Source organism: Eucalyptus grandis, unplaced genomic scaffold, assembly GCF_016545825.1.
Source record: "Eucalyptus grandis isolate ANBG69807.140 unplaced genomic scaffold, ASM1654582v1 tig00094415, whole genome shotgun sequence".
NCBI classification, from domain to species: Eukaryota; Viridiplantae; Streptophyta; class Magnoliopsida; order Myrtales; family Myrtaceae; genus Eucalyptus; species Eucalyptus grandis.
This window is the reverse complement of record NW_024096454.1, coordinates 282,221-293,264: the sequence shown is the minus strand read 5'-3', so window position 1 is coordinate 293,264 and position 11,044 is coordinate 282,221. Positions and strand designations below refer to the sequence as shown.

The 11,044-nt window shown below is 39.8% G+C and overlaps 1 protein-coding gene across 1 annotated transcript; it reads right to left on the bottom strand.

Annotated features, from left to right (window-relative positions):
• Positions 1–5,876: 5,876 nt before the first annotated feature.
• LOC104416768 (methylesterase 2) lies at positions 5,877–9,548 on the bottom strand. Its single transcript, XM_039305812.1, has 3 exons — positions 9,312–9,548; positions 9,176–9,221; positions 5,877–6,166 (listed from the first exon to the last, which is right to left on the bottom strand). Exons 1-3 carry the CDS (start codon positions 9,546–9,548, stop codon positions 5,877–5,879), a joined length of 573 nt encoding a protein of 190 aa, XP_039161746.1.
• Between the last annotated feature and the right edge of the window lie 1,496 nt (positions 9,549–11,044).

Here is an 11,044-nt window from a genome sequence, read left to right as displayed (position 1 = left end):
CCATACTTCCTCAGGAGTTTTCCACTCGATAGCAAATGATGGAGATCGATTAACCAGGTAACATGCCATGTTCATTGCTTCGGCCCAAAATTCTTTGTCAAGTTCTACATGTGAAAATATGCATCGAGCTCGTTCAAGCAAAGTTCTGTTCTTCCGTTCTACCACGTCATTCTGCTGTGGTGTCCCAGGTACTGTGTGGTGTCTTACAATACCTTCTTTCTCGCAGATTTCGATAAAAGCTTTACCACAGAATTCCATGATATTATCGGTTCTTAGGCAACTTGATCTGTTTATCTGACTACTTCTCAATCAATGTCTTAAATTTCTTGAATCGATCAAACATTTCATATTTGTGCTTCAGAAAGTAAACCCATACATTTTTCGAATAATCGTCGATAAATGTCAGCATATATCGGGCACCTCCTTTCGAAGGAACCGAAGATGAGCCCCGGACGTCTGAATGAATATATTCAACTGGTCGTTTGGTCGAATGAATAGCTGTAGTAAACTTAACTTGGTGCTGCTTCCCATAGATGCAGTGCTCACATAAGTCCCGCTTCCCCGTCTTCTGACCATTCAACAACCCTTTTTCACTCAGCATTATCATGCATGCCTCACTCATGTGTCCTAAACGCATATGTCATAATAGAGTCAAGTTAGAGTCTGACTCACCTGATGAAACTGTAGCGGTTTCGGTCACGGTCTCTCCCAGTAGATGATAGAGAGTATTCACTTTCTTCCCCTTCACCACTGTCATGACACCTTGAAAGATCTTCAGTACTCCACCTTCGGCGGTGTACCTACACCTGATGTCATTGAGTGTCCCCAAAGAAATAAAGTTCTTCTTGAACTCAGGTACATGCCTCACGTTTGTCAGTGTACGCACCACCCCATCGTGCATCCGAATCCGAATTGTCCCTATCCCCACAGCCTTATAGACTGCATTATTCCCCAAAAGAACTCTACCACCATCTATAGCCTGGTAAGTGGTAAACCAGTTCTTATGATGCGTCATATGATAAGAACACCCTGAATCTAGCACCCATTCGTCTCCTGACGAAGTAGCAGTTACACATAAAATAGCTTCTACATCATCATTGCTCCCCTTGGCAACATTTGCCACACTGCTTGTGGCATTCTGCTTATCAACTTTATTTCTCCACTTTGGACAATCTCTCCTTATGTGTCCCTCCTCATGACACTCAAAGCACTTCACGCGTCCCTTGGACTTTATATGGTGTGATTTTGATCAGCTTTTACCTCTGCCGCTACTAGGCCCTTGTTTTTGTTCTCTACCCCGAATCGTTAGTGCTTGTGCTGCTCTTTGTGCCTGACTGTCATCACGCAACTTTCTCTACCACTCCTTAGAAAATAAGGCGGACTTTACCTCTTCTGAAGTAATTGTTGTATGCCCTTGCAACAGTGTATCGGTAAAGTGCTCCCATGACTTTGGTAAAGAGGCTAACAATATCATGCCCTGCTCTTCATCATCAAGTATCTTATCGACGTTCTTCAGATCCAACATGAGTTTATTAAATTCATCTAGGTGGATTCTGATAGACGTACCTTCAGTATATCTAAATTGAAATATCTTCTTCAACATGTACAAGCGATTGTTCAAACATTTCTTCACATAGAATGCTTGAAGTTTTGCCCATAATGCAGCGGCATCCTTCTCCTTAGCAACCTCTATTAAGACCTCATCCGATAAATTTAACAGGATTATACTCTTTGTTTTTTCCATTAGCTCTACCATCTTAGAGGCTTTCATTATATTCAACAACTTATCTTCACCTTCCAATGCCTTGGCCAAACCTTGTATTGTCAATAAAGCCTACATCTTTATGCTCCATAATATAAAGTTGTTGCTTTAGTTAAACTTCTCAATTTCAGATTTCCTCTTAGATATAATTGCAATAACATAATTTTCAAATAATAATCAGACAAGCAAAAGCTCCAAATCACAATCAATAAATCTAACCCCAAGCTCTGATACCTATTGTTGGGATATAATACGCGAAAACGACATGATCTTGCAATTTACGTCAATGCAAAATCGCTAGAGAAATAAACGAGAAATAATAAGGACACTAGAAATTTACATGGTTCGGTCTGAGTATCGGTACCTACATCCACGGGGAGAGCTAGTAGTAAATAATCCACTATAATTGGAGAATCGGAGTTTACAATTGCTCAAACACTCAAGTGTTTCCTACACCTATATTTAATCCAAACCCAAAGTATTTATAAATAAACAACTCACTTGGTATAAATTCACGACACAAAATTATCGCGTGTTCAAGCTCGAAATACAACGCTCTACATATGCCTGGTTCGCATACGTACGAATTTGTGTTCTTCTTTCTTGATCGCACTTCAGCTCGACGACGTGCGGCTCCTTCTTTTTTCTCGTAGGGTTTCAGCCGCAACTTCTCTTACGAAAAGAAGGAAAGAAAGACCTGCAAAAAAAAAAAAACTTTCTGTTTTATACCTTGCCTGTGTCAAAGTTTGAACTGGGCCCACCATCACTTTAGCCTTCGTGGGAGGCTTAGGGTCGCATGGATTTGTTTCTGTTTCTTTTTTGTTCCTGGGAACATAAACAAAAAAAAGTATTTCTGTTCCGGGAACAGTTTTTGAACAAAGAACACGTTTGGTAACGTTTGGTCCGGGAATAAAAATGAACGAAACACGTTTGGTAAATTTTATTATTTTTTTCTTTTAATTTTTTAAACATTTTTTTTATTTTTTTATTTTTCCTTTCTTTTTATTTTTCTTTTCTTCGGCCGGTCACCGGCCTCCGGCGACCGGCCGACGGGACGGCGGCCTCGCCCGCCCACGCGAGGCTCTCGCCCACGGCGAGGCCGAGCCTAGCCGTGGTTGGGCGAGGCTCGGCCTCGCCTTGGGCTGGGCGAGCTCGGGCTCACCCAGATCCGGCGAGGCCGAGCGTTGCCGGCCCCCGCGAGGCTCGGGCTCGCCGGATCTGGCGAGCTCGAGCTCGCCCAGCCATGGCGAGGCTCGCCTCGCCGGATCTGGGCGAGCCCGAGCTCGCCCGGCCAAGCGAGGCTCGGCGTCGCCGCGCGGCGGCCGAGCCTCGGCCTGGGGCGGCGACGCTCGGCCTCGCCGGGATCGGGCGAGGCCGAGCCTCGACGGCCGGTCGCCGGCCATGGCCGAGGCCGCGACCGAGCCAAAATGAAAAAGAAGAAAAAAAAAGAAGAAAAGAAGAAGAGAAGAAGAAGAGAGAGAATAGTGATTTTTGTTCTTTTGTTCCTTCCAAGAAGTGTTTCTTTCGGGAGAAACAACTTTTTTGTTTTTTTTTTGTTTCTATTTCGTTCCAAAACAAAAAAACAAAAAAGAACAAACGCAACCAAACGCGTTTACGTTCCTTTTTTGTTCCCGAACACTTTCCGTACAGAGTGTGCCGGAAACACTTTTTTGGAGTGTTTCCATGCACGCCCTTACTTTCCGTTTCTTTAGCGGGTAAGAAAAGAAACTCACGCATGAAGTACGTGTCTGTGTGTGCGTGTTCTCAGAGTCAAAGTGTTGACTCTGGCCCCCATGAACATATTCTCTTATTTGGCCTCCTCGTGCAGACGCGTGAAGAAAACTTTGCTGCCCCTTTTTATTTTATTTATCCAAGCGAATCACGTTTGTCTTGAATTGACTATATTCCGTGGAACTTTCTCCATCGTACTTAAACCGGAGGTCCAGAGCTTATTGTAGCCGAACGCCTTCCTTGACCACTTCATTATTGTTCGATTTTGTCGTTGCTGAGCGTCACCTATTGAGATTGCAAGGCTGGAGATATAAAATTAGGAAAAATTATCAAGAAAGTTCTAAACCTATTGCAATTGTGCCAATTTAGTCTTTTTTTGGCAAATTCAATCCTAATCTTTTTGCAATTGTGCCAATTTAGTCTATCCGATCAATTTTGGCCGACTGGCTCTGACATGGATGACGGCTAGTGCCCGCCATCCGAATAATATTTAATAAAATTATTATTATTATTATTATTATTTGATTTTGATTTTGATTTTGATTTTGATTTTGATTTTTTTCTCTTCTCCCTGATTTTGCTTCTTTGCCTATAATGGTTAGCAAGGTGGCTTTGCCTAGATCTTGGCAAGGCCAACCTTGCCATGGCCTCACTAGCCATAGGCGAGGTCGCCTTCACCTAAAGTTGGCAAGGCTATGGCGAGGCTGGCCTTGCCCAAATCTTAGCAAAGCCATCTCGTATGTGGCCCTCGGGCCTCGCCTTGATCTGGGCAAGGCCGAGTGAGGGTGGCAACCCTTGCCAATCATTGCGGGCAAAGAAGAAAAAAAAAAAGAAAAAAGAAGAGGAAATAAAAAAATTCGAAACAAAGTAAAATATTATTAAAACTAGTCCACATCAGTGTCAATCGGTCAAAATTGACCGAATAGACTTAATTGATAAAAATAAAAGTTTAGGATTGAATTGAATATACTTAATTGATAAAAAAAGTTTATGATTAAATTGGTACAATTGTAATAAATTTATTACTTTTTTGATAATTTTCCATGTGAAATTGGAGTCCACACGGTGGACGATGGACTGAAGCTTTCAAGGATTAATGAGGATCGGGCGAAAGTGATTTGCTTGAGCAGCAACAAAGGAAGAAGAAATCTGAGGAAGAACCAGAAAACGTGCAGAAATTGAAAAGGAAGGATCTAATCAATTTAATTTGGTGGTTTTCTTTGTTTTTCATTCAATTATAAATTTTGGATAAAATTGCGCATCTTCTAGTTCCTGGAAAATGTCCGCCGATGAAAATTTGGTTGCCTGACGAACTTAGACCATATTTCAAACAAAGTCTATCTCGAACCCCTTTTTTGAGATAATGATCCATTCTCGAGTCTGTATTTGGAATTTTCCACATATTTTACTTCAAGAAAAGGTAACTTATGTATCTGTGCATGTAAATGTCAATAATTTCCACAATAAAATCAAATGAAGGGAAATTTGATGAGTCGGTTTGCTAAACGGTATGTTTTTGTGTTCAATTTAATTTATTTCGTGACCATGTACCGTTAAGAAAAGGTTTATTATGGCACTAATTGATTATCTACTTAAAGAATTATGTATCTCATAAAAGTCTTTTTCTTTAATCAGTATTAGATTAGACAACTCAAGTGTCCACGTGACGTTATCCTAGATTTAGGTCCCTTTTTTTTTTTTTTTTAGTTCTACTATATTCTACTCTACACTCACTCGCAGACTTGTGCCCCCGCCGCACAGGCGTGGGAGTCGCAACCCACTCTCAAACTTACGCGTCCCTACTCCCATCCCCCGAGAAGGTGGGGATTTGAACCCCACCTCCCCCTTCCATGTTGGAAGGGTGGCCACCGGGCGAACCCCAGTGGTTAGGTCCCCTCTTGGACCTGCCCTTAGCAGTATAGGTGTCACGTGATGAAGCTAATTCGAGTTGAATCTTCAATAAAAAATACTACAAATGCGATGGTGATCGATGTTGGCTCAACACCCCTATTTCGCGCAGCGCAAGGGCCATGCACTTCATATAGAAACGAAATCCGGTGCATGAAGAGATAACAGATTCTCGATTATGTCATGACTGAAGCTTTTTTCCACGCCTTGCTCAAATGACAAGTGATTTCATGCTCACTCGCAATAACATTGAGTAATTTCCAACAAATTATTACCGTATCTTTGAACTTACTTTGATCATCGATTCTTGCAATTTTGAAAACTTATGTGATCACCAATTCAAAAGCATATGTATAAGTTCAAACTCAAATAATCTTATAATATGTTGCATGGAAATACGATGATTCAAACCATGCCTTAAACCAATCCAACTTTATTTTCATGGTGATAGAGAGAACTCGCATGGCCGCAGATCTCAAGGGCAATAACGTTCAGCAATCTCTTTAAGAGCATCATGAAGCTCCAGTGGCTTAGAGAACATGACCATGTGATCGGCCCCAGAGATCACTTTCACTTCATCTGGCGGGTTCATCTCCGCCATCCATCTCTGCAAGCCTTCCGTTATGATGAGGTCCTGGTCGCACACGATGTACACCCGGCGGACGATGCCGTATTTGCCCTTCGTCACAGCTACTTCCTCCATCATCTTCGCTTGATTAGGAACAGACGAGATGGCCTCACCAAGTAGGATGCCAAAGTCAAATCCTGTGACATTTGCACATTATTCATCAGGAGCGAATCAAAGTACATGCGTTAAATTTCAAACTAAATGATGTCGTATATTACTTTTACCTTAACCACTGATAACTCCTATGAGAATCACAATCCGATTTTATCATTCCGATCACATAATAATTAAATTGAGACAAACATACACCTAGATAAATCTAGGATTTGTAGCGTAGTTCTCTAGTCTAATATATAATTATTGTACTCATAAAAATCATGTAGAGTGTGATTCGTGACTCCTCTATTTGATTACTTTGTAGTTGACACATTGCCCTGAAGTTGTAATCTCGAAGGAAATAAAACTACAAAACGTACTATTATCTTCCTATGATAAAGGGGGTTATTCTGATCGATTCCTCGAAACAAACCGCAACCTTAGTTTATGAACCAACCGCATACGACTTGGCCCAACAAATTCGTGCCTTTTTTTTTTGGGTCTAACCCAACAAATTCGAGTTAAAAAGTGCATTATTGGCCCATTTTGTCACTACTATGCCCAGTTCCTTACCTCGACCCATAGCAAACCACAATCTAGGCAACATTGTCTTATCATGCTATATAGACTCGCAGGGGTAATACAGTTAAAAGAGTCGTTCAATAATGTCGTGCAAAAGCACTTTCGATACAATCGGCGTTGCATAGGTCTTTTTCCACTAGAAAGGAAAATGAAAAAAGGAAAAAAAAATAGAATAATGAAAGGAGAATGCGTATCAGCCACTGAAGACTCAATAAGTTTATTGTCATCTTCTAAGGAGATAATCAACGACAACGTTCTAAATTTAATTAGTCTAATTTGTGCAATTATATAACTTGACATCAAATGGACATTAAGCCGAAATCAGAAACACATTGAACTGACTACTTGTTTCATACATAGATAATCTATTAATTAGTCTTTGTCCTAGGTCTCTCCTAAGAAACTATATACCTACCATTTGATGATAGTGCTCATTCTATTCGTCTTTCTAAGTATCTAAAACCCATTCCTCTTGTATTTAAGTTTATAATCCCTTGATCTTGATCTTGAGACATTTCAGTAGATATATGCGAAGACTCCTTTACAAATCGATAAGTGGATAATGATGAATTCGTGAATAATTAGATTTAAATAGGTGGTCCTATTCAAGCAGTCAATATGAACCTATCTACATCATTTTAATAATATTGCATTCAACCTATCATTTTTTTTTAATCTAACGTTGTTCTTGGCATGACAATAGTCACCTCTTAATGAAAGGCATAAGTATTGAACAGCTAGCAACACTAAGTGCAATTTTCTATGGCTGCGTTTACCAGTCAAGATAAAAAATTTAAAATTTTGATTTATGTATATTGATACGTTGTTTATACTAAATAATGTAGATGATATGATGTGAATATATTTAACTTTATTACTACAATCACTAGACAGTGAATATGATATGGTAAAAAATTTGGATTTCATATCCTATCTTATCCAATCATATTCTACTTAGAAATCTAAACAACCAAATGTAGTCAATGGGTATAAAGAGCTTGTGCTCACAACAGATCATCTACAATGCAAATATCCCAAAGGCTAATGTGGACAATATCCCTAGAGATTGTATTCAGGATCACCATATTTACATTTATTAGTAGCTATTCTTTTTCTCTATTTTGATGAAAATACAAGTAGAGATTCTGTTGGGGAGTGGTTCCTACTCCAAGAAAAGTGTTAGAAAAGTCTTAAACCAATTACATTGTATCAATTTAATTCTAAATCTTTTATTGATTCCAATTTTGTGCTAAACATTGACCTAGTGCCAATTCAATCATTTTGACTAATTTTGGTTAGATATTGCTGACATGAATACTAGCCGACCTATGTAGTACAGTCGGTGCTAATATGGACAACTTTTAATAATATTTTAATATTTTTTGATTTATTTATATATCTCTTTTTCCCATTTCCTTCCTTCTTCCAATTGATTACTAGACCTTGGTGACTGGTCAAAGGCAAGAGTCGGCAAGGTTGACCTCACTGGGCTTTGGCGAGTCTCGGTAGCCATTGGTGAGGTTCCCCAACCTTGGCAGCCTTCACCTCTGGTCCGTTGATGAGGTCTAGTGATTGGTTGGAGGAAGAAGAAAAGGAACAAAAAACAACTGGAAAAAAAGAAGAAATATTAAATAAATATTAAAATATTATTAAATGTTGTTCATGTTAGCGTCAACCATACTACATAGGCCGATCGATGTCCAAATAAACGTTGTCCGGCCAAAATTAGCCAATGGTTGAATTGGCACCAAGCAACAGGTTTAGGATCAAGTTGACGCCATAAAAAGGTTTGGGACTAATTTGGCACAAAAGTAATATTCTTAAAACTTTTTTGACACTTTTCCCTTCATACTCTTCATTGATAGAATGTCAAGAGGGTCTCGCAATGGTGATTCTATTGGGTTATATATAATATTTTTCTCTTGTAATCGAAGGATGTGACAAAGAGGTGTGAGGTGCTTATTATAGAGAAATTCTCTTTTGGATGTAGTCCTAATTTAATGGTGAATCAGGATAAAATCTTGTATATTGAATTATCTTTTTTGCTTCTCTCTATTTTCTTGTGATTGTATGTCGAATCCTAACATATTTATCCTCATGCATCCATGATGACATCGGTGATGTCTCTTTAAAAAATTATTTCATGCCCCCAAAAAGAATTTGGACCATTTATCCGTTAGTCCACATCAAAGTTTCGCATGAATCTAGTAGACTCAATGTTTCACATTATTTTTTGGTACATACATCCGGTCCATTTAATAATCTTGCCCTCGTGTTCATTTTCCACGGCCTCTTGTCTATTGTTGGACATTTTCAAGAACCTTTCCCTAACCGCCAGCTAACTCTAGAGCGAGTCTGTATTGCCGTATGTCTCATTGTATAGCACACGAGAAATAGACTTGCTGAGAGAGAGAGAGAGAGAGAGAGAGAGAGAGAGAGAGAGAGAGAGAGAGAGGACAACAACATACCTCTTGAATGGAGTGAAAACGAGCTCGGGACCAGGCATGAAAGCAGCTGCAAAAACAGCAACATCTACTTTCTCGGGAATCTCTCCATGGCCATTGAAAGGACGAGCCCTCCCATGATATGCCCTACCAAAATCACCTTCTCTTCTTCAGGAAGGCCCTCCAAGAATTCGAAGAGAGGCTCAACATATTCCACCATCGAATTCAAGTCTTGAGCTTGCTTTGGATGGATCCTCGAAGCGTCCATATCCAAGGCAGTGACCTTGTGGCCTGAGGACTTGAGGTGAGTGGCCACTCTGTACCAGCACCAAGCTCCATGACAAGCCCCATGGACCAGCACAAAGTGTTTCTCTCTCTGAGTTTCCTTGTTATCCATGTCTAGAAATGAGTCTTTTGCTTTCACTGCTGGAGTTTCCAAATATAGGGTCATGTTTTGTCCAGGTAATGCTGATCTTGTCTCAATTTTTTTTTTTTTTAAATGAGGGATTTTGGATCTATCTCATAGATGTTTCCCTTGTGTTGCGACCTTCCCGGAGGCGAATCACCAAGAGGAAGACTAATAGATTACTAAACCAAAAAACTTAGCACAGACTCAATCAAGCCCCATACCTACTGCAACTTTCAGGTTTTAATTTAATCAACTTAAAACACGCAACTAATTTATTTAAGGGTTGCCACTAATCTATTATAAGTCGATTAGAAACCTTTTGGGTACCTTTTATCTTATTTTAACAATGTTAATTTTAATCCTAAACCACTAACAAGTGATGGGCATTCATGTGGGTGTGTACTAAAAACTATAACCCTCAATAATCACAAATGTTGGAGAAATCTTCTTGAAGTATTTTGAAGCTGACAAAACGTTTCCATCAGTCTAGTCTGAAGGCTTGCAGACTCTGCTATTTAAAGTCTGAAGACCTCCGAACAGCCAGACTCAAGACTCAAACTCTATCCTCATTGACGAGTCTCTAATCCGTTGAAGAAAGGTTATCCAGAATGGATGTTTCGTTAAGGATTTAACCTTATCAACTGGAGAAGATCTCGTGGCTGGAAAAGACATAACGGAGTCCTTTGATTGATCGAAGATTGACTCGATAATTGAAGATCCGGTGATTGCCTAAATATTATTGGAAGGTTCTACTTATGGAAACCGAGATCCTGATTGTATGGGCGAACAAGATTGATGGGCTATCGACACATTCCTTTAATAGCTCGGATAATCTTCCTAATTGATTCCGTCCAACGGGTAGATTGGAGGAATTCTTTTGGTAAGTGCCAACGGGTATGATGGCATAAAAGAGTATATAAGGAAGACGTTCTAAGTTGTTGAGGTGTGCGCGATAGAAGAATTCCAAAGTCTGAAGCTCCTTTTTGTTTAGACAATTCCTTTGAGCGAATACTTGTATACAAAAGAGAGTCTATATTTGTGAGAAATCTTGAGGAGGTGTGGTAGAACATCCACATTGTGGAATCAAGGCAAAGGTGTGCTGTAACTTCTCTTTTGTTCATAAGTGAAATCCAGCCGGTGGGCTGTCAATGCGGAAGAGTGGACGTAGGCTTGGAATAAGCCGAACCACTATAAACCCCTGTGTTCAATTTTCTCTTCCTTGCTCTCTTTACCTTGATCGTATTTCATTTTGTTAATCAAGAAAGAATTTCCTTTCTATCGTTTGCCAAGAATCGCTTCCATATCTCGATAAATTGTTTGTGCACTTATTCACCCCCCTCTAGGTGCTTATACTAGCTATCTCAATTGGTATCAGAGCCTGTGTACTCACTTTGTTTGAAGTATTTTACTTCAGAGTTAAAGATCCATGACTAGTATGTTGGCTCTAGGGCTGGTAGAAGGGCAAAGCAACACCAGACCACCTT